Consider the following 27,495-nt stretch of genomic DNA (forward strand, 5'->3'; position numbering starts at 1 on the left):
AAAGGGGTTTTTTCCTTAGACATAGCCAAGATAGACACACAATAACACTAGAATATACAAGTACTTTTGGTAGCACAGGCTGGATTATAATGGCTTTGCTATGAACTCTGCATCATCCTTGTATCTCATACATTCTCCACTATGGAGATCTTATCTGAGAATGCAGTAAAACCAGATGCTGCCAATCTAAATGTAGCAGGTATAAGGCTCAACTATCACAACTTTCTGTACACTCATAACAAGTATTTCTGCCCTGAACACATTCCTGAACTTCAACAAAAGCTTCTTGTCCCCGCTGTTGCATGACAACACTGTCTGGACAGAAGTTCCATGGAGAATCATGGAAACTACTGAAGTCGATAGAGCTTGCTCTATGAAGGGATAGGCTTCACTTGTTCAAGGTCATAGTTTTAGTATCTGCAAATGTAATTTTGTTTAGCTTTTCTTATTCTTCATGTCTTAAACCAGACTCCCTTTGCCCTAAAAATTTAAGGTCAAGACAACACGGTAGAGGCAGTGGAATTTAGCACTGAGCTCTGGGTATGCATGTCTGGCAAGCCCTGAGGCAAGTTCAGCTGTCCTCTTTTACAGTCATCTACATTGTGACACTGTTTTTCCTTGCAAAACCAAGGAACAACACTATTTTGATTTTTCAATTAACTCTGCAATAAGTGAGGCCATTCTTGAGAAAAATCTGTGCTCTTTTCTAACCTCAGTCTACAGAGGCAGTGCATGTCTTCTGAGGTGAGGAATGCTGCAACTTACTCTTCACTAAGCTACCAGTAAAGCATCAGTATCAAAGTTTGTCAGCTTAAATAGTCACTCTCTATGCTGACAGAGTACAACTTAATACAACTATTAATTGATTCCAACTGTGTCCAGACCAAAGTTGCTTCAGTGGCATCCATTAACATCTGCACTATGAAATTCAATAGTCAATACTATATTATTAGAGAAGAATCATACATAATACTAACTTCAAATTACAGTTAAAAATTACTTCTCATGTTCATTAGTTTGAATTCCATCAGTAGAATCTTTCCAGTTATCTTATCATATTGCTTTCCCTCATTCTTATGCTGTGTATTTCTATATGTCCCATTAGATAGCCAGATAGCTAGTCTCACAAGGTATCACACAGGCTTTAAATGCAGTGGAGTGTTAGCTTGGTCTGCAAGCAGTGCTTTTCATTCTCAGTCATGATTGCTGTAAAACAAGAACAGGTTAGGAATTTCCAGAGTTGTTCTGTCCCAGTGAAAGATGTGTAACATCTTAACTGCACTCTGCCACACTTGCCCTGACCCCTGTTCACCTAAACTAACCAAACACTTTCCAGAACTACGATGCAGAAAGCCTCTCCCTTTTGGTGAATGTGCAGTAGAAGTCATAGAATCAAAGTCAATGGAGAAGAGTTTTCTGTGTGCTGCATCTTTAAGAACAAACCTGCTAACCCACATCTCCAACTGCTTCTGAGCCAATTCCCAGCATGAGTCACATACACTGTGCTCTCTCCTTGGGGCTTTATTTTTCTTCTTTTTTTGTCTTTGTTTTCTCCATTAGTCTAAAGTAAAAGTCATTCAGGCTGAAAGGACAGACTTGTTCTCTGCTGATGAAAAACTGTAAGATCTCTTTGCAAAAAGAATTCAATCAACTAGTTTGTGCTGAATCACAAGCAAAAATCTCTTCTCATTCACCCTGGAAATAATGTGTGCTTAATACTTCTAGAGAACTGTTAGAAAGGTGTGAGATGTGGTATGAAACCAATCATCTAATTAGTTAAGAGCATAATGAGTGTTGACTAGAAGGAACCTCACTGCAAGCATGTACTTCAAAACTAAAAATACTCTGAGCTTGTAGGTTTTCGAACAAACAAACAAAAGCTTCAGTTGCCTTTACTTTTACTCTCATTACAGACTCAAATCAGCCCTAAGGAAGGGTGGCAAGTTTATAGCTCAGCCCAGGATCCCGATGGCCGTTGCATCTGCACTGTTGTTGCACCTGAACAAAACCTATGTTCAAGAGACGCCAAAAGCAGGCAACTCAGACAGCTGCTAGAGAAGGTAAGTCTTCCCAAGAAAGTCCTCCTTTTGATCACTAAACTTCCCATGCAAATCCACTCCTTTCCCTCTAAGTTTAGTATATAATGGAGTATTGAAAAGTTAATAGTAAAGATATTTCTTCAGGGTGTATCCTCTGCCTGGTTCTCACCACTGATTATTATTTGTCTGTTTTCCTTGTATCACACCTTTCCCAACCCAAGCCACTTATCTAGCCACCTCAAGTTCCATTTTCTCTCATTTGCTCCTCCCCAAATTCTTCCTTACACACAGATGGGATTGATTTTTCTGTGTAAAAACAGCTTACATATCCCACCTCAAACTAGCCAGTTGCTCTGGGATTTAAACTGCAGCTTCTGTTTCAATCATGAGACTCCTGAAGGTCATTCCTTGCCTCTTCTCAACAAATAACAAGACATAGACATGACAGCATCTGCAAAGCAGACTGCACAGAAGAGAAACAGTTCTCATTTTCTTTCATGGTTCTTTCCTCAAATAATACTGTCTATTCATTCTCTTGTGGTGCATATTTTCCCGAACAACCCAATTCTTTTTTCCAGTATTATCTGCTACTGCATATTAGTGGAACCAGTTACTAATGGTGAACTGTTATTTTGCATTAACGGTGGAAAAAATGCTGCAAGACAATCCACTGTCCTGCATTCCCTGTGTAAGCAACCAAGGTTATAGTTACTGTGTCACAGCTACTGGTACAGAACCTGTGCCCGAGGGTGTGTTTGAACAGCAGCAGAAAGCAACATAAAAGTGTAGCCTTAAAAATGCATTTTTAGTGTGCAATTTTCAGTATTTTTCTAGCTACAGAAAAATCACTCCAGTGTCAATATAATGCCAGTTCCCTGCAGATATTCCCTCCCTAAACTTCTATGATCTTCAGTAGGGACTTAGTTTCAGGTTGTGACAGAGCTCACAGCGCGAGATGCAGGGGGAGGACTCTGGTGAACCAGCACACAGCAGGAGCTACCTCTCCTCATGCTGTTCACTTCACAGAACAAGATTCCAGTCCCCAAACATTAAAATAGTAATGTAAAAAAACCAAACAACACATACTTTGTTTTGGGATGAGGGCTGGAGGTGTTAAGACCTCAACTTAGTTTCTGAGCTACCATAGAAAAGAACCTAAATCAGTGTTTTCTTATGACTGGAACTGTGTTAGTTAAGGGTATGTAATGTTGTATGAATACTTCACTAAGTCCATGCACAGTCACCTAATTAGAGCCTCTATGTGAATGCATCTTTTGCCAAATTGAAACAAAGTTCTTCCAAGACCTGAAGGACTTTGACTGCTTTCAGCAACTAGAAAGCAGGAGCTGCCAATGGCAACTGTGCTATAATAACATGTCCTACTTTAAGAGTGTTCCCTGAATGCACACATTCTGTAGGTCACGGTATAGTCATTTCAAACATGACTATCACTTCAAACATTGCATATTCTTGCAAACAACAGGAATACTGCTGGGTTTGTCTTAGAATAGTAGAGTTTTCTTGGTTTGGGTTGGGGGGAGGGGGGGTTCGTGAGCCAAAACTTCAACATGGTGCCTAACAGATTGACAGCAGTGGTGTTCTTCGTGTTTGGGGAAATCAAAACACTTGCCAAAACAGAGTAGCTGCCCATGCCAAAGGTGCCATTTTTATGGCTGGCAGAAGCACTGCTTTTGTAACATACTTATTTTACAAAACATCGTTTACTCAGATAACAGCTATTCTTGCTTCATTGTGATGAAGGTGCTCCAAAGTCCCTCACTCTACCAAAATAGATAAAGAAGTGGATATTCTTATGAGTTCCTTCTACTGAATTACTACATAAATGCTAGCAATAAAAGTCATGCTCTTCAGACTAACCAAAATCTCTAAGTCTCAGCCCTGTCCCTCCCAGGGTGGAAATATGTGACGTCTGACACATGCTGAGGAACAGGCAGCATCTACTACAAGAGCCAAAGTAGATTCCACTGCCTAACAGCCTTTTTTGAGCCCATTGATAATGCTGCTGAAAGGATTTCTATCTCTCCTCAAAGCAGCTAGCTCAAATCATTTATGGCATCAAGGCCTTGCTCCTGATAGTCCTCTGTTACTCTTGGTCTCCAATTTTTGTACTGTCATGCATGTGTGGAATCTAAAACTATACTGTGGTATAAATGATTTGCAACTAAACCATGGGATAAAGGTGCATTTTATTGCCTGACATTTAACTGCCTAAGCAGGAAAAATAATAAAGCAACAAGAAGTGCACTTAGAGAGTGTTCTTCTTTAACAGGTGCAGAATATGTCCCAATCTATTGAAGTTTTAAATCTACGGACTCAGAGGGATTTCCAGTATGTCTTAAAAATGGAAACACAAATGAAAGGGCTGAAGGCCAAGTTTCGGCAAATCGAAGACGATCGGAAGACGTTAATGACCAAGCATTTTCAAGTAGGTTTGATTTTACCAATAACTTTGGAAGCCTGCTGGAAGCAATGTACTAAGCAGCAATGCATGGACTGCTAAGATCTCACCTTTCAAATGCTCATACAAGAGAAAAGCATGATCAGTCTTCCTTCATGATAATAATCTTTCGCTCTGTTCAATTTAATTATAATAGGGAGTAACCATTAAGTCATAAGAGAAATGCCACTATAAACAGATCCCCGTGTTTTCTCTATCAATGTGCATGTCATACTGAGAAATATCTATTCATTCAAGCTCCAGTGATAAATGGGGAGATCCAATGGATCTAGCAAACAACTAGAGAGTTCTGCACTTCTACTTTTGCCTGACATTTACTGCAGCTGAAGGGAAGAAAGCCTGTAATAAATCAGGTTATTGTAATTTTTATCCAATGCTATTAAGATCTAATTTCATGTCTGAAGGTTTGCTATTTTGAATTTGGGATGGGGGAGGAGGGCAATCATTCCCAGTCACATTTGTGTGATTAAAAAAAGACTTCCAAGGAATTTTAATGACAGCAAAAAAACCCACAAGCCAATGTTCCTGTGAAAGAGGGTTGTAGAGAGTACAAAACAGCACTGTGGATTCTGAAAAAGCTATCTGAAATGCTCTAAAGGGAAAAATGTCACCAGAACATATTTAAGTTCCTTAGATATCAGGTCTGAGAAATTGATATTTCAAGACTGCAAGGCAGTAAAGTACAGAAAATACATTATGAGGATTATGTTGTGTTAACTGAATGTATATTAGGTGTTTATGAAAGTTCACATAAAATAGACTTGATTTCCTAATTGCTGCTAAAGTTAGATACCTAAACAATTACATTCATTTTCCAGAATGAATATCTAATGGGTCTTAATAATGTCAGGAATTGAGTACACAAATGATCTGACTACCCAACTTTATTCTTTATGCCATCATTTTTCGTTTAGATTGCAGTTTCATAGATTCATAGAATCACAGAATGGTGGGGTTGGAAGGGACCTTTAGAGATCATCCAGTCCAACCCCCCTGCAGAAGCAGGGTCACCTAGATCAGGTCACATAGGAACATGTCCAGGTGGGTCTTGAAGCCCTCCAAGGAAGGAGCCTCCACAACCCCTCTGGGCAGCCTGTGCCAGGGCTCCCTCACCTGAACAGGGAAAGAGTTGTTTCTTATGTTTAAATGGAACTTTTTGTGTTCCAACTTCATCCCATCACCTCTTGTCCTGTTGCTGGCTACTACAGAAAAAAGGGATGTCCCAACCTCCTGACACCCACCCTTTAGATATTTATAAATGTTAATAAGATCTCCCCTCAGCCTCCTCTTCTCCAGACTAAACAGCCCCAGTTCTAGGTCCAGTTGTCTTCAGATAATAAAAAACTTCTCCACCTTTTTGCCCTTTATCACTCATTGGTGCAACAGCACCACTTGTATAATGCCATTTTATATTCTGTATTCTCAGGCTACTTTTCCTTGGGAAAAAATACCAATATTTGAATGTCTGATAGGTGACATCAAAGGCAGCAGATTTGTGCAGTTCTCTAACCTTTTAAATATTCGATATTTGTGCTGGCCAGTCATTTAACTTCACTTTGACAGTTTGCCAGGAGTGTAAAACAGATTTCCAGCCAATCAAGCTATAGAGTAATTTAAAAGGTCAACATAATACAATATGCTGCTGGCTTTCTGAAATTTGACTTACTAAAATTTCTGTGCTTTTATCTTCCCTGAGACAAAAGAAACTCATTCTGGATATAGCATAACCCCTCATATCTGCAAGCACACGGTGCCAGAATGTATCTACCACCTCTCCATGTCACAACACAAACTCTTGTGCAGTCATCACAGCAACAAGCTAGGAGTGTCAGTAGAAACCAACAGAGGTATTCTCTTTACCATGAAAATACCAAAACCATCTTTGTATTGTTTAATGAAGTGAAATATTCTAATGCCACAGTTCCATGTTAATGAGAACCAAAGAGTACAAATTTGATCCGTATCACTCTTGAGTACACAGCCATACCTCAGGCAAACCAGCATCATTTATGCCAGGCAGGAGATACCTGATTGCCACAAAAAGTTACAGCAGTTTGCTCAAATGATATCTCATCTGGCAGAAGTTCCATCAGGATTAAGTTACCTGCACTGATTCTCTTAGGCATGTTTCATCTTCCTGGGTCTTTACAAGCTTTGCATTTTTTTCCATCACGGTGTACCCGTGACTTTTAGCAGTTCACTGTCCCACAGAACTAAAGTTTAAGTTCATCCTTTCAAAATGGAGTAACAAAAGCTTTGGCTTCTGGAGCTCTGCTTTCCATGCCACAAAGCCTACTCTCCTTACTGAGGGAAAAAATAACTCTTCATTTCAACAGCTCATTTCAAGCAGGCTCAAGTTAAGTTTTCAATCAGAACAGACAAATAAAGATAGTTTTAACTGTAGACAAAAAGCCTTTCCACTTCTGTTTCAGTAATTCTGCTACTATAATGCAATTGGAAGACCCTTTGATAATAGAACCAATAGAACTCCTAATACTCTCAAATCCCTTTATCTGCTTATAACTTAAAACACAATTTTCTAGCTATTAAGATGACCTGTGTGTGAAATACACTTCCTAACAGTACATATGAGCCTTGATTTTAAGTAAATAACCATTCCAACATGAAAGCCTGTTAAAACAATATAGATACATTAGCCAAGCAATAAAGAGGTACTGCAGAACTCTCAAGCTGTTTTAGACCATGTTCAAGAGGCAAAAATTCAGAGGTAGATCTTCAAGCAGCTCGAATGCTGACCCTGCCTATCAGCTTCTTTCACATCTCCTAGCAAACATGCATTTGTCACCATCATGCTGCTTATTTTGAAAATGCCCCACCCTGTTTATTGCATCCCTTAATACAAGTGATGTAACAAACTACAGCTGAGTCTTTGCACACCTCAGTGACACTAATCTCTAACCACTTTTGCTTCTACACCTCTTTCTTATGCTTTGAGCTTTAATTTAGTTCTTTTCTGCTTTCTCTTTTAACTTGCTGACTACTCCAGTTATTCTTCAGGACTTGGTTTTTTAATCCCTCCAATAGCCTCTCCCTGTGTATCCTCATCTGTTCCCAATCTCTGTTACCACCTTAATGCCTAACGAATGTTTATTTCCATCTTTTGCCTTGCCTGGTCCAGGCTTGCATCTCCTCCTGTGTCTGGCATTTCCTCATGGAAGTTCTGCTGTTTCCTCAAATCATAAAAGAGATACATAAATCTCTACATACAGCTGATACATCAGGAAGAAACCCGTCTGCCTCTCAATAAAGCAAAACCTTTTGACTGCAATGATTCTTTTAGGTTTTCTACAGAATCATAATCAAACAAAAAAACAACCTCAAACAAGGAGTTTAAATTTAACAAACTAAGACAAATTCTCAAAGTATGAGACTCAGCAAAAGTCTAAGAAAAGGGCAATCCAAAACTCTGAGGTTTGCCCTAATTTAACTAATGTTGTAAGAATAAGATTGTCAGCAACTGCACATGGCAGTGACAGTCCAGAAGAGACTGAGGAAGTCCAAAGGCACCTAGTGATGCAGCAGGATGACAAATGCAAAGCACAGTTAAGGATCATGGATTTTTTTACTTTAGAAAGAGTTATTTATCCCTGTGGCCAGAACAGAACTAAACAGTGTTCAACAGCAATGAGAAAAAAAGTAATTGAGTATTTCTAAGGAGCAAAATATAATTAACAGCTCAGCAACTCTGCCAGCACTGTAAAATGGGTGTGACCTCCCTGAACAACGCTGTGTCTTCAGGTCTAATCACCTTCTCTCAAGAATGACACGCTTAGCTGGGGTTTATATTATGACACACTTAACTGGGGTTTATATCCTCTGGCTAGAAAGGCAGACAAGTTTAGTTCAGAGCACTTGAAGATAATTGTTTACGTTCAGTAGAAAAACTATTCTCATGCATTTCATCTGCTGCTTACTACCATTTGTCTGAGGTTTCTAAGACTTTCACAATACACTAATAAATAGATCTGTAACTAAAATAATCATTTTCAAGACATTTTCATAATCAGGCATAAATACAACGTGGAAAAGAATTAGGGAATTGAACTCCTTTAAACTGCTCTAACACATACTTGATTGCCTTTAACAGGAGTTGAAAGAAAAGATGGATGAGCTCCTGCCATTGATCCCAGTTCTGGAACAATACAAAACTGATGCCAAATTAATCACCCAGTTCAAGGAGGAAATTAGGAATCTGTCTACTGTCCTCACTGGGATTCAGGAAGAAATTGGTGCTTATGACTACGAGGAACTACACCAGCGGGTACTCAGTTTAGAAACCAGGCTTCGAGACTGCATGAAAAAGCTCAGTAAGTTAACAATTTCACGGCAAATGTGCTCCCTTCAGCTGTAGATCTTTAATTGTCTCTCCATAGAAAAATGAACTTTTCTTGTTTGATGAGAGACTGCATTATCTTCTGATCTGTGCTACCCTAAGAACAAGTCAATCAGCATCATTCTAAGTTTGGAGCAGTATATCTCACAGAATGAGATACTACATGCTAAAGGAATTAACAGGGAAAATTATGTCAGCAACTTTAAGAGATTTACAACTGATTGATGTTCAGAAAAGCTCAGACAGGCGTTGCTATCCGAGTCATCTTCAGGATGTCAGTGTGTGAAAATATTTGACTGGGAAGTAGATTAATCGGTTTTGAGATGTCCACATCATAATGCTGTCATCTTGCTATGACACCTGAGGGGCCACTGGGACTGTATTGTCTTTAGACCTGTAGTATCAAGAGAGTTGTGCCACTCTCCAAATTGCAGTACAACATAGTTAACTGTTATACCTCATTTAAGGGAACAAAGCAACAATTCCTTGAGCACTGCACTAGATTTACACCAGGCAGCCTCTATCTTAGTTGTTCATGTGCTGGCTGTCAAACATTAAGCATCTCTGAAAATCAGTGCCAGTTCTGTATGAACTATCAGAACTAAAATATCAGGTGTCACTCAACTTCCATTACCCAAAGAGGGATAATTAGTGCCTACCTGCTTTACAGCCACAATCCAGTCTCCCCCCTACACCCACTGTGCATGCTGAGACTCCTGAATGGATCACTACTGCAATGTGGATTGGCTGCAGCCAGCAATCCAGCCCCTCTCTGAGAAATAAATGCTTTGTAAGTTAATATTGAACATGGATAAACTGGAAATTCCAAGGTTCAGTCCTGGGATTGGTACATCAGTTATAAATTGTGTGACAGTTACATTCAAATGCCACACATGCCGTGGATAAATGTGATTAAGTTGATAAACAGTGCCTTTCATATTTGAGCATTAATGAAATGAGAACAATGTAGCTTAGGGTAGCCTCTTAAATGATTTTTTTTTTTTCAAATTCTTTGTTTTACACTAGAAATAACACAGTGATAATGGGCTAAAACACATGAAAGACTTCTTCAAAGAGTAATTTCTTCTGATGCTGTTTTCCCCTCAGTACACACACATAACAGCACATCGCTGCTCTGATGGGAGGCAGGCAGCAGCAAAGGGCTGCACTGCAACGCCACAGCAAGTAAGACTCATCAGTGGTATTTTTTGAAAGCTTGGCAATAAGTTCCTTAGCACAAGATCACCAACTTGGATCAGTATCTTAGTTTGCTTTGCTTTACAGTATACCTTATAGCATCGATTAATGAAGTGACTACGGGGTAAGATACTTTTATTTATCAGAATGACTAGGTGTATTCACAGGGTTATTTCCCTATTTTTCACCCACATTTCCCCTCGTATCCACCCTGAATCCCTGCAACATTGTTCCTCGTATCCACCCTGAATCCCTGCAACACATTGTTTCTCTGATGTACTACTAAAAAAAACCTATTAAAATTATACATATTAAGAACAGAGAGAAAACATTTGTATTAAATAGATTATTAAGCACATCTATTGTTAAATGGAGTTTGACTTTCTCAAGATCTAATACAGATTTATTCATTCTTATTGGTATTATTCCCTGGTCTTAGATGCTTATGACTTGTACAGTGCCTGCTAATGTACTGGCCACATTTCTGGCTTACCCCTCTGCCACTTTTACAGGAAAAACAGCTTCAGTTAGGCTTACTGTAAGTAACTCTTGAAATCTGATGCTATGTGATGAGATCAGCAAGCATGAAGGATAAATGGCATTTATGCCTACAGCTTCTCCCCAGTCACGTTCACCATGCTGGAGATGATCCAGCTGTGACTGTCCATGCCAATCTGATGGCCAGAAGCCTATGGCAGCAGAAGGCAGGCTGGCCCCAACGTGCTACAGGACCTGGCCTGAATCTTCACAGATTTTGTTGCATTTCACAATATAACTATCTAATCAGCATATGTAATAGCCATTTTCCGTTTGTCTTCCTAGCAGGTGTTTTTCAGCTATATATAATGCATTATTTATATTGTTCAGGCCACTTAAAAGGGATCTCCCATCTGCACTGGCATCACTTGCAACACTCATTCACATACAGTAAGCAGTTGTCTTACTTTCACTGAGGTTTCATGATTACTGCAGCAGTTGTGATGACTGAAACTTGCTCTTTCCATTTGGAATAAGGGAAAATTTGTCCACAAAACTTTGAACACAATTAAACATGTAGGAATAGAGCTGCACACACCACAAATTCACTTAAGCTGATGGACATACGAGTCCTTTGCTGGCAGTCACATAAGGCATGTGCATTTACAAGATAAAGCAGGTTGCACAGGGTGCTTGGGACCCCCCTATTCTTGTCATCACATGTTTACAAAATTGGTAAAAAAAAAAAGTATCTGGGTAGTGCTCATAGAAGCCAATGCTCTGCCAAATGTTGCTTGTGAAACATGAAGAAACATGAAGAAAGAATAGTAGAATAGATACACACTGGACTCATTTACAGCTACATCTGATTATAAAGTAGAATCCAAACAATATTTTATAGTATTGTTTCAGGTTAGAAAGTCACAACTAGAATATTTATGCAAAGAAATTGTTACATCAGCATCAGAAGAGGCAATAGTGCAGGAGTGAGATCCCTTTCTTGATGTCAGTGGTACTTGTGCTTCCAAAGCATCCTTTTGAGGTTTGTTTTCAAATATAGTACAAAACTGTGCAACAGAGATATGTATTGCTATGCCCATTTTGTAGATGAAGAAAAACACAGCTCAGGAGTAGAAATGACTTTCCCAAAGATCACACAGCAAATCATTGCACGTATGCACACGTATCCAGAGGCTTCTGCTCTGCAAGCTCTGATACCCAGGCTGTACTGCTTCCTGAATTTGTATTATGCAGGACAACAGACATAAACCCATTCACCAAGAACTAATTCTTCATTCCCTCACATTAAAACGTTAAGACAAATTTGACCATAAGCAGAAGAGTGCAAGTAGTAAAATCCTTGGAAGTTGTTTGTGCAACCACTGAGAAAAACCACTCACTTCATTTTCCCTTATTTATTACCTGCAATAAATAGAATAATGATGCTTATGAACACTTCAAGACAATGTTTTGATTTTATTTCCCTTGCAAGTCCTCTTACACACACTCACTTGGTGTATATATTGCAGCTCCCAATACTCATTTGCATCACAGAGACGAGGACTCTCAACTCCCTATTCCTAGCTGTCTCCAAAACAGCCCCTGTCCAGCTGGGCTACCACAAGCTTCTCTTGATATTTGCACACTTTGGAGCAGCTTTTCAGATGCATTCTGCCCCACAGACTTTCCCAGCCTTCAGGGGTAGTACATCTACTTTCTTTTTAACTGTCACTTCATGCCCAACTTCTTCCCTAATATAAAGAAATAAATAGAGGAAATCACTGATAAATAGAGGAATCGACTGACTGGAGTCCACAGTACAAAACTGTTACAAGAGATGAATCAAGCCATAAACACTCAGATTGTGCATGATATGATGTTCCTTGTACAGTTCAATTTAGGAGGGGGAAACGCTCAAGAGGTTTGATTTTTCAATTACTATAATCGGTTGTGGCTGGGACTTTCTAATGTACACAAATCATTCTTTCAAGGTCAAGGGAAAGAGACTGACTGCTTCTAAAGATCCCACTAAACCTCTTAATGGTGGGGAAAATGCCTAGAAATATCATTTTTTCTCTTTTTTTCTTGGTGTTCCTGGACTTCTGATATTTGCCAGTGTGGAGACTTATATGACCTACCTTTCCACTAGCATCTGGTCCTTCTCCTGTCAGGGAATAGAAGAGCAGAGGTTTGCTATAAATCAAAACTTTTCAACCAGTAAAAAAAGCTTTTCCACTGCCACAAGAGTTATTTCCACATCCTCATTCACTCCCTTCTGCCAAGATAGAAAACAAAACAAAGAGGGAAAAGAAAAACAAAACAAAAAGAGCTTTTGGCTGTGTTTAAAAAGAAAATAATACATGGGCCATCTTTAATTCTCAGATGTCTCGCTGCTACAGAAAACTCACAGCCCAGAAGTGTTTCCCATTTCACAGGACATTTGTCATGATTCTTTTCTCTACATACAAAATGAGCTACAGAAAAGTCTCAACTGGAAACTAATTGGAATTTAATTTCAGGCTCCCAGACTTGCTATGCCACAAAAGTGTTAAGTAAATGATCCTGCCTTTCAGTGTATTAGTATCATCATTCCCTAGCAAGAAACCTCAGCATGCAAGATCAATTTTAATACAGTCACGTGAACAATTATAAGTTTCACTCTGCAACTAAGAATATAGGCTGGGATCAGATCAACACATTTTACAGTTCAGTAGCCAAGAAGAGGCTGTTTCCAACTCTGGTGAAGGAGTGAGGAGAATTTCTGGCAGGGTAGGAAATGATTGCAGCCACACAGAAAGCTTGCTTTGCTTGGCAGAAAACTGTTAAACATTATCTTGAGCTTCACTCTTGAAAGTGCTGTCATTCATTTAACTTCTGTATCAAATGCAAGATCAGGCTTGAGCAAGCTATAAAGGATTTATCTTCATACAAAGTCAGGAGCAGAAATTATTTCAGTGTTAGATTGACAAACTGCATGTTGTGGTCTTTAAAAGGCTGTGATATTCATCTGGAATAAGTTATTTAATTATATCAGTATGTCAACAATACTTATCTTAAAAACTACAAATTAGGCATAATTATTTTTTCCTGATTTCTTTCTATTCGTTGCTAGTTTTTGGATAATTATACTCCAAACTCCAATCAAACCCCTCTGAAGATTTGAGTTTAACTCATGCCCATTTCTGAGACTAACATACGACCTAAAATTAAAAGCCTACTCCTTGTTAGAATATAGTTGTCTGCTTTCAGGGGGAGTCAACATGGCTTGTCCAAGTGGAAATCCTGTTTGACCAACCTGATATCCTTCTGTGAGTGCATAACCAGCTGGCTGGATGAGGGGAGAGCAGCAGATGTCATCTACCTTGACTTCAGTAGGGCTTTTGACACTGTCTCCCACAACATCCTCATCAGAAAGCTCAGGCAGTGTGGCTGGGATGAGTGGACAGTGAGGTGGATGGAGAGCTGCCGAATGACAGAGCCCAGAGAGGGGTGATCAGTGGCACAGAGTCGAGTTGGAGGCCTGTGGCCAGTGGAGTTCCACAGGGATGGGTTCTGGGGCCAGTCTGGTTCAACATCTTCATCAACCACCTGGATGAGGGCAGAGGGACCCTCAGCAAGTTCCCTGCTGGCACCAAACTGGGAGCACTGGCTGATTCCCCAGAGGCTGAGCTGCCATTCAGTGAGATCTCGACCAGCTGGAGAGTTGGGCACAGAGGAACCTGCTGAGATTCAACAAGGACAAGGGCAGAGTCCTGCAGCTGGGGAGGAACAACCCCATGCACCAGGACAGGCTGGGGATTGAACTGCTGGAGAGCAGCTCTGCAGAGAGAGACCTGGGAGTGCTGGTTGATAATAAACTGACCATGAGCCAGCAATGTGCCCTCGTGGCCAAGAAGCCAATGGCAGCCTGGGGTGCATCAAGAAGAGTGTGGGCAGCAGGTCAAGGGAGGTTCTTCTCCCCCTCTGCTCTGCCCTGGTGAGGCCTCATCTGGAGTCCTGTGTCCAGTTCTGGCCTCCTCAGTTCAAGAGGGACAGGGAACTGCTGGAGAGAGTCCAGTGCAGGGACACCAAGATGTTGAGGGGACTGGAACATCTTTCACACAAGGAAAGGCTGCAGGAACTGGGGCTGTTTAGTCTGGAGAAGACTCAGGGAAGATCTTAACAGTTATAAATATCTCAATAGTCGGTGTCAGGAGGTTGGGACATCCCTTTTTTCTATAGTAGCCAGCAACAGGACAAGGGGTGATGGGGTGAAGCTGGAACACAAAAAGTTCCACTTAAACATAAGAACTCTTTCCCTGTTCAGGTGAGGGAGCCCTGGCACAGGCTGCCCAGAGGGGTTGTGGAGGCTCCTTCCTTGGAGGGCTTCAAGACCCACCTGGACATGTTCCTATGTGACCTGATCTAGGTGACCCTGCTTCTGCAGGGGGTTGGACTAGATGGTCTCTAAAGGTCCCTTCCAACCCTACCATTCTATGAACCTATGATTTCCAATCTAACAGCAGTTCATTGCTGTACAAAAACAGCCCTCAGCACACAGCAGTAGAGACCTACCTAAAAAAATTCCAGAATGAAAAATGCTGTACTACAATAACCCACTGCAGCAGACGTGGGAGATTCTTTAAAATGGGCAACTCCAATGTATCCTTGAAAGACTGCAAGATATATAGATGGAGATCACGTAGTACACAATGTCTTTGATTTGACACAGCAGACACAGCCCACCCTGCTCATGGAGGTCTCAGCATGTGCTTTTATCTTTGTTTCCATTACACCCCACGAGCAGTCCCTGAGTTGTCACCACAGCATTAACTCCCTTCTAATTGATTGAAACAGGCCTGCACGATACATTCCTTGCCAATTACTTAGCATAAAGCAGAAAAGCCAGGCTTGATGTGATCTTCTCTGTTGAGCTGAATAAATTCACTCTCGACACCAATGCAGTTTGCTTGCCCCATTTCTTGGATGGATGGGGTTATGCAATGGCTCAACTGCATCTCAGGGAGAAGCACTTCTTTTTAATTTTTAGGAATAAATTAAATGTGTCACTCCTTTTCCATTCTTATGGAACATCTTTCCTTCTAAAACACAATGTTTAATTTAATCACCTACACATCACTGTGTCCTATTAAGACTCCTGGTAAACATACGAATTCCACCAGCAGCTTGTTGCTAATAGGAATGTTATTAATGTCCCCTAAAATATAGATTTCTGGGTTGTTAGGAAGGTCAGCATCCACAATCACATCGACTCTCATTATTTCCTCCCAGACAGTCTAATAGGAGACAGCCTAATGTATCAAGAGCCAACCAATACAGCCAAGGTTGCTGAATAATTCTCCTATTTGCTTTCTTAACTTCAGACAGCTCTGCGTGTGTAACCACAGGGCATTCAGGCACTGGCATTTGTGTACAGCTACACATTTTGTGTACAAGCCCATTTCTTCCTCTCTGCCCTTAACCTCCTTGGTACCCTGCTCAATGGAAAACTGAAATGTGCATCAATCCCAGCCTTGCACTAAACTTTCCGAAGGCAAAAGTGAGGGAGGGGTTTATGTCTTCTATTAACTTATTATTGTTATTCACTTCATCTCAGAAGATTATTTATTAGGTTGGGTTTTTTGTTATGCCCAGAAAGTGTAACTGTGCTTTAAAATATATCAAAGCAAAAATCTATACAAATAAAACTTGTGTATCTTCACATATTTATGTTACTGATTGATATGGAAAAGTTCATACACTGAAGATGACAATCCATCTTCAACCTAAGCCTGAATCTCCTGCCGCCACTATTTAGTTCACTTGGTCTTGTGCTCTGACTGAAGTCAAGGAGAGTTGTGTAACTGTTTGCATTAATGCATTTGTTTGTCTAATTTCAGCATGTGGCAAACTGATGAAAATTACAGGCCCCATTACAGTCAAGATATCTGGAACCCGGTTTGGAGCCTGGATGACAGATCCATTAGCATCGGAGAAAAACAACCGGGTATGTTAAGGCACTGAATTTGTGTCCTTCAGGAGGATTTATATGCTTTATTTAAATGATTTTAAATATTTTTCCCCCTAGGAGGTTCCACTTGCAAGCAAGTTTCTTTTACTTTTGTCATTTTCACTGTTAACCCTCTACAGAGAAAAAGCAACAGAGTCAGTGCAAAAAATCCAAAGACAAAAGTTAGCCGAGCACCTTTGTGTCATTTCCATCAACTGCTTTGGGATGACACCTCTGTGCACCAGCTACACAGTCTTTTCTTCCTACCATATTTAATTGAGCTTGGAGCTTTAAGAACCCAAGTAATAGCACAAACATCAACACTTCTACCCAAGAGCATAACCCATAATACAGCACAGTCAAAGTGGCCACTGCTTTGAGGAGCTATTCTCTCCAACAAGGGGCTTTTGAAGTCAAAACACTAGGCTTCATTTGTATGAGATCCACAAGGCTCCTTTTTAGAAACAGAAAAAAACAAAGACAGTAGAAAAGGCAACCTACACATGGCAATAATTAAAGATTTACATGCAGCTCTTCCAGAACCAGTCCCATGGGCTCTCGCCTCCCCCAGGCACCTGCTCCTGGTTGTGGCCCTCTCCCTGCACATCCTGAAGCCCCTTTCTCATATACAGCCTCCACGTTTCTCCCACTGCCAACCTCTTAAAGTGACAAAGAGACCACCTGTGTGCATGCAGATTAAAACAAACTATACCCCTTGTAACATCTCAACCAAGACAAGATGGGGAGTTGAACTTATCTATACGCAAATATTTTGTTAGTCACAGAATCTGAAGGGTTGGAAGGGACCTCAAAAGATCATCTATGCCAATTCTGAAACAGGCACAAAGTTATCTCCAGAAGTTATTCTCTTCTTATGCCAGTCAGGATTTGGTTTGGCCTCTGGCAAACTGAAAAAAGGCACAATGCATGGGGGAAATGGGGGAAGGGAGGTTGGCATCCAGAACGTTAAAGAAAGTATTGATTTTTGTTATTCCTTTGATGGGGGAAAAAAGGTTCCTAAACTTTACTGGTTTCACTGCTACTGTACTTGGTTTCTTTACTAAAAACACACTATTTCTCACAGATTAGAAGTTCATCTGAAGAAACTTCAATAAAATGTATTCATACACATAAATCCAGGCTTAGCTCACACGCCATTTCCAATCTCTCAGTCTCTGGGAATATCTTTAAGCAAACCCCATCTAGCAGAGACTCAAACAGCGACTAGTCAAAAATTAAATGTCTCTGGAAATGAGTCACTGTAGTTAGTCACAGTCTTCTTGGGAGTTCACCTGTATAGGTCAGTTATGATTCAGAAATCCATGCTTTTGTAATAGGAATGAGTAGGATATCGTACTTTACCAGCATGCTGCACACCTAAAACCTTGGTTCCTTCTTTTTCTGCCGTGTATCCATCACACCATATCACTATCACGTACCACAGGTTGCATCCCAAGTGTTTATCCCCAATCTTTGTTTTCTTCCCAGGTCTGGTACATGGATAGCTACACTAACAATAAAATCGTCCGTGAATATAAATCCATTGCAGACTTTGTCAGCGGGGCTGAATCAAGGACATACAACCTCCCGTTCAAGTGGGCAGGAACCAACCACGTCGTCTACAATGGCTCCCTCTATTTCAACAAGTATCAGAGCAACATCATCATCAAATACAGCTTTGACACTGGGCGGGTGCTTGCACAGCGTAGCCTCGAGTATGCTGGCTTTCACAATGTCTACCCTTACACCTGGGGTGGCTTTTCTGATATTGACCTGATGGCAGATGAAATTGGGCTATGGGCTGTGTATGCCACCAACCAGAATGCAGGCAACATTGTCATCAGTCAGCTAAACCAGGATACACTGGAGGTGCTGAAGAGCTGGAGCACAGGCTACCCAAAGAGAAGTGCTGGAGAATCCTTCATGATCTGTGGCACCTTGTATGTTACTAACTCTCACTTAACAGGAGCCAAGGTCTACTATTCTTATTCCACAAAAACCTCCACTTACGAGTACACAGACATTCCTTTCCATAATCAGTATTTCCACATATCCATGCTTGACTACAATGCAAGAGACAGAGCTCTCTATGCCTGGAACAACGGACATCAAGTCCTGTTTAATGTCACCCTTTTCCACGTCATTAAAACTGAAGATGACACATAACTTTCTTTCCCTTCCCTTTGCCTCGCCTCCCTCCCTCCAAGCAGTGTCATTTGTGATGAACTCCAAAAGCATCCATCTCTCTCATTTCCTTTTAATTTACATTTCTCTTTTTCCATTAAGGAAAAGCAACATTCTTCTACCATACAATGCATTTCAAACACCGCTGTCAAAAACGGCCTGTTGGAAATAAAAGCATCTTAACTCATGATTCTACAAGGTCTGCCAAGACCTTGTCTTAAAAAGCACTAAAGAGGATTTAAGTGGATAAAGGAAGTTTTTAAAATATTATGATCTGCCTTATTTTAGAGTCAGAGACTAATGGTGGCTTAAATGCATGAATGTCTTTTTTTACCTCATTTTGGTTTGAATCTCTCGCTCCACTTCAGGAAATATTTTGGTAGTGTCAGACACATATTGCACATTGTATTTTCTTTTTATTTATTCCAAAAGAAAGATTTAGGGATTTAATTACCTTGGACATGGAGTACGATTCCTTTTGCTATCGCCCAACTTCAGATGTGGTGCTGTACAGTATGTTTTTAAATCTCTGGCAAACATTTTATCGACAGTATGTATATTTCTTACCATTGTAACCACCATTGTGCAATTGTATCTCTTCACTTATGTGAAAGTAAACTAAGTACTATTTTTTATAAAATATATTTGAGCTTAACTGCAGTTCTGGTTATGGGTCAATTGAAAGTGGTAAAAATCTGAGACAAGGTTATGTCTGAGAAAGACTAGTAGCTTCCCAGGTGCATGACCCCTATTCCCAGCTTTGCTCGGTATCTGCACTGTTCTAGGGCTGTGAGGATCAATGTCAGAAGTTGCTTTCCATAATCTTCCCATCTTCCTACTCAAAATAGAAGAACATTTACTTGTTGACAAAGCTCTTCTCTAGGATGACTATAATTAGGGATAAAACACAAAGGAAAAGACTCAAAGCCCAAATGATCGGTGTGAGACCTAGTAGCCACCATATTGCTTGCCCTTGCTGGAAAACATCTGCAATGCTGAGGCCGATCTCTTGCAAAGAAGTTTGGATTTTCCTAACAGTAGTATTGTTAGTTATGGTCAAAACTGGTTCCTTTAAGAAACAAGTATATCTGACGATTACGTGGCTCACTACATCATCTCATTAGAAGGGGCATATTTTATTGAGAAAAAAGAATGAGAAGCTAAAAGACGGATATCTGAAAACTGTGTGAAAGCTGCATCACAAAATCTGACTCTTGTCTTTAAACCCTTTGAAATTAGGGTCATAGAAACAAAGAACATTTACCAAAATGTTCCTTGTTTAAGAAAACAAAAGCCCCTAAGTGCACTGACATGTTGCCAGGTCTATTTCAAAGGTGTTGGATTCGTTGATTCTTCTGACGTACGAGCTGAGACCACCTCAAATCTCATGAATGTTTTCATAATTGCAAATATGTCTACATCCAAGTCTGAGTTACAATATAAGGCCATATGAAGTGGAACAACAAATTGCCTTTTTTTCATACTGGCTGCAAAATTACTCCAAAACTGGTAATTAGGTTTTAGGAGGGGAGGAAAACGACTAAGTACAACATAAGCAGAGAAAAGTTACTCTCCTGCTTCCATTTCCTGCCCCCTGCCCAGTTGAAATGATAGTTCTCTCTTACAATCAGTTACACAGCATTTGGAAACAAGTTCAGCTAAACACACACATTAAACCACTTCACCCCTGTAACCAGCTTTCTTGTATTGACAATGAAATGTCCTCTGTGACACAAAGTGTATGCAGCTGCTCATTAAAAAAAAACCAATTTTACATCATATGGGAATGTTTTATGAGAATGAAATATGTTCAGGTTTTTATCCAAAGCCCTAAAGCAAACCCTAACTTTTCCCACACACAGAGTAACTCCAACAAAATAGAACTTGGATTTCCAAGTACAGCATTCTGAAAGGCATTAGTCATCAGATTAAGAAATTAAACTTTTCTAATGCATCATCATAGACTAGACTAATAGTCGTGACATGAGGATCACTCATCTGAAAGAAATGGTTACTGCAGTATTTCTTTATAAAGATTCCATACTGCATAATTAGCATGCATACTTTAGTTCAAGTTGATGACACCTCTTACAGCAAGATGAATCTCACCCACTTTCAATGTCAGTTAGCCATTTAAAGGGTAACAGACTCCTAGCAGTCAAAGGAGAGAGAGACACCCTACTATAGGCTGCTAGAGATGAGGAGATAAGAGGGGTGGGAAAGACATCTCTGAAGGGTGATTTGTCTTACTGATGAAGGTACTGTGCTAAACCATGGAAGTCATATCCTGCCCTTCCAAATTAGTAACAATGGGTTGGATTCCAATACCTTTAAACATGAACTAACAGCTTGCACTGCCCACCTACAACAAAACCTGGTGAGACATAAGTAGCACTGCTTCCCACTGAGATGCTTTCATTTTTCTGTGAATCAGAGTTGATTACTTGTCTTTCCAAGCTGAAAATTCCAAGGTCATATTCCCAAAAGGCTGAAAACACCATACCTCAATATTTGCAAATCTGTGTTACAAACTTTGCCTTCATAATAGAGCAACACAAGCAGAAAATCTTTGTGACATAGCAGCAACCTACATACATATCAGCAAATAAAGTTTTAGGGTTGTAGTTGAAGCTTAGGCTGCTCATTATGAGGATGTACCAATACTATAGTGGAAAAAACCATTCTCCTTAAAATTAATAGTACAGCATAATTTAATATCTTACTGCCCTCTTTCTTCAAGGGATGAACATTTATAAGGACCATGTCATTCCTGCACCCAAACCAGAATCCTTAAATCTCACAAAGCTGTGCTGCAAGCAGAAAGGGATGCAAGCAGGGAACTGCAAGCAGAAAAGGATGCACTTAGGGAATTGCCAGGGAATAGTCTTGATTCATACCGATTTTTCTGCTAGTCAAAATGGGTTTGGAAATCATTTGGATGGGCGTGTAACTTCCCATAGATCATCTAAACATTCCCTGCTGCAATTCTTACTCTATATCCCTGGGAAGAAATGCTGAGCATTTGGGCATCTTTTCCAAAAGAGGCTGATGAGGGCTGGAGGTGCAGAGCTTTGGGAGAGAGCTGCATCTCAGCTCATTGGACTGACAAGCTTCCCACTGCACTAATGCTGCTTCACAACACTCTGTGATAACGGCATCCCACCAGAAACTCACACTCAAAAAGACCCAAGCACACAAAGACTTCAACAGACCATAGAGCTGAGTCCTGTAACTCACCTCCCCACCAAGAACAGAGAGAGTCTTACTGCCAAAGCAAGAAGTAAAGCCTATTTTCTAAGCTGAGCTTTCATCTGTAGCTCTCCCACAGATGACTGTACACATGCACATCGATATGTAAGCAAATACATTCAACTATAAACTGATCCTAGAATTATGGAACCCCAAGGTTATTTCTCCCACAGAAAACAGACCATTTAGGTTATGCAAAGGTTATTATCACTGACCTCAGTGGTTTCTCCAAACAGATCATCCACATGGTTATTCTAGCAATATGCTTAATCACCACTCTTATAATCTGTCAGCTTCTGTAGACTTTCCATTGCTGTCAGTCAGTGCATTTAGGAAGCATTTCAGACAACATCTAGCCTTCCACATCTCTCTTTCCTCAGGGGCCTCTCACCTAAGCAGCACAACATTGTGTCAGACAAGCTGCAAGGGTGGTGAACACAAGGGACACATCCTTTCTGCAGCTCTCATTCAAGTCAGTAGGGATTGTACATAAATGTAGCAGTTGGCCCTGGATATCAAAACTGTGCATCTCCTCTGAAACCACCACATGGAATAAATCCTCACATTGGTACCAACAGGAGTTGCCAAACTTTCTCATAAAAGTGTTCAGCTTGCTCATGCTAAACATGCTTTACATAAAAGTTATACTTTTAGTTAGTTTGAAAGGTGGTCACATGAAAAACATTTGGAGACAAATACCTCAAGTAATCTGAAAGAAATGTACCACACTGAATTGTGTTACTCCTTTTTCTAATGCTACCTCAAGTCATTCCCTTAGTTTCCCTCACAGAATCAGCCACATGTACAACCACTCCAGAGCATTTTTCTTTGCATTTCCTCTCCTTTACTTTGTTCTAGTCTTCCTGATCTTCACCTAAACCTGAACCAGCCCCTCTCATCTTGCAGCGTGAATTTCAGTGAAGGGCTGTTCAGACAGAACTCAGAACTGCACAGATTTATAGCACAGCAAACTTCATCTGGAGAAGATCTAAATTTATTTTCCCAGTTATGTAAAATTGAGCTCTAGTATGCCCATAAAGCTGCCCAGGAGCAGCACTGATTGTATATCATAGGTCGCTCTACAGAAATAATTTTAAACTGATTCCAGATAAATGTCTTCCCTTGTATTTGTTTATTTTTAAGGAAATATTTTGTTTCGTATCTGCAATGATAAGAAATTAAATTAGAATCATCTTTGGCCAGAGCAGGTTTAAACACCCATTTCTCTCTCCTGGCTCCAGGTGATCAGCAGTACTTCCATCTCCTGGAACTCAGGTGTGACAGATGCAGAGAGCATCCTGTCAGAAGTGAGTTAAGCTGCAAGTCTGTATCACACCATGCAGATAGGCCAGTTATTTAGTCTTCTCTCCTCTGGGTAAACTCAGCTTACTGTCACCCTTAAGGACATCACAGATTGATGGTAACTCAGAACTGTCACTGTCTGCGTAGCACTTTGAGAGATAAGCACCTTTTGAAGTAAAGTACACAGAGGTGTCAGGTGGTGTGTGCTCTTTCTCCAGAAATGAGCTGCTGTTGTTAGAACAGCCACCTCTTCAGGACTGCAAGCCACTTTACAGACACTAATTAACAGTTTCCCATTTTGTCAGGGAAGAAAGGAAATTCTAAAGAATCTTGTCCTTCAGGCTGAGTTTGGACAGAGAACCTCTCAGCTTAAGCTTAATGGGGTTTTGCTGGCTCACTGGGAGTTGATGTTAGATTTCCAATAGCTCAAGGCAGTGTATCATTCATTAGCTCCCCTGCAGCAGCAAATCTCTGTGCCCAAAAGTTCAGTTTCCACACTCTTAGCTGATTTTTTTTAATGGCTTTTCCTATTTTGTTTTCAACCTACTAAGGAAGCCTCTGTTCATTGGCAAGGTGTTAATTTAAACTCAAGAGTTTCAGCAGCAGTAGCATGTATTGCAAAGGTGGTTGGTTAGTTCATACTCATGATATGTCTGTCATGGATAATGCCTCCAATGATTTCTGAGGAAAAAATGGCACTTCTGTAAGGAGTTGCTTTGTTTCCCTTCGTGGAGATGGAATCCAAAGGGTGCTATATGAGACTACTTGTGTTTTGCATAGCTGCAAAGGTCTGTCTTTCCTACAGACTGACTTAATAACACCAAGGCTGATAGTCTTTACTGGCTTCCCCTGGACATAAAGAGGATTAGCTACAGTGCAGGGCATTTTACCCAATGCAGGATGCTCCCACAGTGTGAAACTCCTACACACCCTTCCTCAGGGCTCTACACAGTGCTACACATTGCATGCAGAAATAGCAGTGGGTACCTACATAAATATATATTTAGGCTCTTCACTAGCTCTCTTCTCAGCACAAACCTCATCAAAGTGCATACAAAAGCAGCTCTGCTCAGCAGGACAAATGATGGAGGAAAACAAGACAATTTTTATAGGCTTTCACACTCATTTGAGAGATAAAGTAGGACTTGGGAGATTCACAGGCCTCATCCTGGCCCTATGCCCAGGAATGAATTTCACTCTGAAAGGCTAAACCACACTCTTATGGCAAATGTTAATATGCTGTTATTCTAATAGTGTGGCAATATCATGATATAGAACAGAAGAATTACACCGTATACAGCAGGGCCCCTAATCTGAAAGGCAATAAACATTGTAAACTGTAACGTATTAAAACAAACAAAATCATCCTCAAGGACTGTTTCACAGCACATTCTCCAGCTTAATAACACTCAGTTACAGTCATTCAATAGAATATCCTAAATAAATACCAACTCAGCTGATTTTATTAGTATTTATCAATAGACATGACATATGCCTAGATAATTACAGAACTCAATACTTATATACCATATGGGAAATGGATATTTATGTCAGTCAAATGGCTCAGACAAAAAAAAAATCTAGAAAATGCTATAATTACGAGCATGGAACACTGCTGATTTGCTATATTAAAACAGAATAAGAAAACATGAGGAAATAGAAATATTTCACTCCACAGCACAAGATGATACTTATTGAAGACATAAATTAGAAATCAGTATATACAGTGCATCAACTAGATCTGGCTGAAAGAGCTACATACATTTCAGGCTTGTGTTTTCCTTTCCAAGTTGCACTGGGAAAATGCACAGAACTGACTTTACAGGTTATATAGACATAGATGCAGATGTAAATAAAGATCCTGATGCACCTGAATTTGACATGGTATTTACAACCACTCCTGGAATAGAATAGAGTATCTCTGAGCAATTTTTACACAGTGACTGAAGCAATAATATCAAGAAAAAATTCAACAGCACACTATATAAGAAAATGGTCCTAAAAAGTCATAATGCTCCTCCTTTGCTCACCTGAATAATCAAAGGAACCTTTGTAATAAAGTCAAGCAAACTGTCCAGCGTAACAAGGCTTTGGGAGAAACACAATAAGACAGAATAAGCCTTGTGTACCCAAGGTTCATGGCACTGCATAGGTAGTCCACTTGGTGGAGACTCTCAAAAAGGGCATTTTCCCCCCACTGCTTGCCACCTGGCCTGTCAGGAATTAGGTGAGGGAGATGGGAAAGGTTTATTACAGAAATGTTGTTAATGAGCTGACAGCTACAGCGGGTCTGGAAAAGCTAATCAGGCTTTATACAACTTTTTGTCTAATTTGTATTCTTTTGGGATATCTTACTCATCTGCTACTAAACAGGGATTCCTCTGGCCTGCCAAATAACCCATTTAAATTAGCATACATTTACATACATTGACATACAGATTGGCCCAGCTCTTGCATTTGGATATGGTCTTGTTTTAACCCACCTATTGATAATATCGATTGCCAAGCCTCCTCCTGTACGTTATGGAGCCCTTCCACCATGTTGTGCCAAGTTACAGACAAGGGGCTTTAGCATTTTAAGTAATGAGATATCATTACAAACCAACTTAGAAAATGCTCTGTTTTTCAATTCCTTTCTTACATAAAGCAATACTGTTCATTGATTTTAAAGGGGGCATTAAGGAATAGCTTCTGAAGAGAAAACATTTTTGTGTCAGTAAGAGTTGCAAAAGAACTGACAGATTTCTGTCATGTGAACAGAAGTTACACCTCACTTTTCCTTCAAGTCAACCCCAAGCTATCACACTCAACAAGGAACCCATAGTGGAGACAATCTGTGAGAAGTGTAATGGCCTGTGAAATAGGAAAGGTCAGATTAGAGAATATATTATTCATTATAGCCTTAAACTCTCAACTGCATGAATCTGACATATTTTGATCTCAAGCATTTATCAGTGCTTTTGGGTGTATTCTTCCATCCCAATTTATAAAAACTGAATAAACACAGAGCAATGCTTCAAGAAACTTAAAAAGGTCAACACTAAAACACTGTCCCATTGATTCACACTTCCCTATGCTCATTGAATTCCTGATGGAGAAAAAAAATCACGTGTTAGTTATGAGAGTTCTGTGACTGTTTTATCAAAAGCAAATCATATGAAGCAGTGGTTACCTTGGACAGTGGTTTTGGTAATACATAAAAGATACCACCATTTTGTCCATTGCAAACAAGTTGCCCTTAATGCAAAAGTTTTGGGGGTTTATTGGATAAACTGTAGATTGATTTCTGTTTAGCCAATGATTGTTACAAGGCTTGTCATAAATTGAGACTGCAATCAAAGTTTCTACAAAGACTGTAGTTCTACATTTCATTTTCAGCAGTAGCAAATTTCCTGGACAGAAATATTTCTAAGAAGAAGTACTTCTATGAAGACACCAGCCTCACCTTTCTGGATATTTCTGAGGTATCTGAGTTCCCTTCTTTCTGAAACAGCTATCATTCCTTCATGAGGCACATGCACCTAACTCCAGCAGAAAAGGCTGAAATAAATACCTTTCCAACTCTTACAAAATTGCAAGGAATGCAATTCAGCAGATAACCATGAATTTTACACAAAGCATCTATATAAAAGTCACTTTATTAAACAATTTTCTAGCTCAGTACACCTCCTTCAAGAATCTCCCAACCTGCACTAAGGAACCATTGCAGCTGTTTCCCTGATCACTGACTCAGATGACAGAGCTTTCACTGCATTCATATGCTAAAAATCCTTCCATTCTTTCAATTTTACAGAATGTGTCCATCAGTACCACTTACAATATTGTCTGAAATGCTATTCTACCACTCACTAACTATTTTCAGAGATACTGAATAGGTTTTCTCAGGCTAATCATTCATTACAGAAGCTGAAGTTGCTAAAGCGTATCAGCTGTGCTGTTCACGACCATTGAGGCTTTGGGGGGAGAAAAGATGGTGCAGCAGCTTCACAGCTTGCTTGTGGTAGTTAAACCTTTAGAACTAGTCAGTTTTACAACTAAGCTTCTATCTGCATTGTCAAGCAGCTGTATCAAACCTGTCACTCAAGGACAGTGGAAGATACTCTCAGTATCACATGGAGGTGGCTCAGACTGTATGAGGGTGACCACCCAGTAGCTGGTGGTTATGTCATTCTTTCCCACTGACCACTGGTGGATGATTACCTTCAATTTTATTGGGACTATAACA

At 40.1% G+C, this 27,495-nt stretch overlaps 1 protein-coding gene across 1 annotated transcript in view; it reads left to right on the forward strand.

Annotated features, from left to right (window-relative positions):
- The window catches only part of OLFM3 (olfactomedin 3), a 52,515-nt gene extending 33,177 nt beyond the window's left edge, over positions 1 to 19,338 (forward strand). Inside the window, exons 2-6 of the mRNA XM_062003634.1 lie at positions 1,914 to 2,060; positions 4,330 to 4,485; positions 8,627 to 8,846; positions 16,426 to 16,532; positions 18,024 to 19,338. Of these exons, the coding sequence (XP_061859618.1) occupies positions 1,914 to 2,060; positions 4,330 to 4,485; positions 8,627 to 8,846; positions 16,426 to 16,532; positions 18,024 to 18,701 (1,308 nt within the window). The 3' untranslated portion in view covers positions 18,702 to 19,338. The remainder of the gene's footprint in view (positions 1 to 1,913; positions 2,061 to 4,329; positions 4,486 to 8,626; positions 8,847 to 16,425; positions 16,533 to 18,023) is intronic.
- The last annotated feature ends 8,157 nt before the right edge of the window (positions 19,339 to 27,495 follow it).

This window comes from Colius striatus, chromosome 10, assembly GCF_028858725.1.
Source record: "Colius striatus isolate bColStr4 chromosome 10, bColStr4.1.hap1, whole genome shotgun sequence".
Classification (NCBI taxonomy): Eukaryota; Metazoa; Chordata; class Aves; order Coliiformes; family Coliidae; genus Colius; species Colius striatus.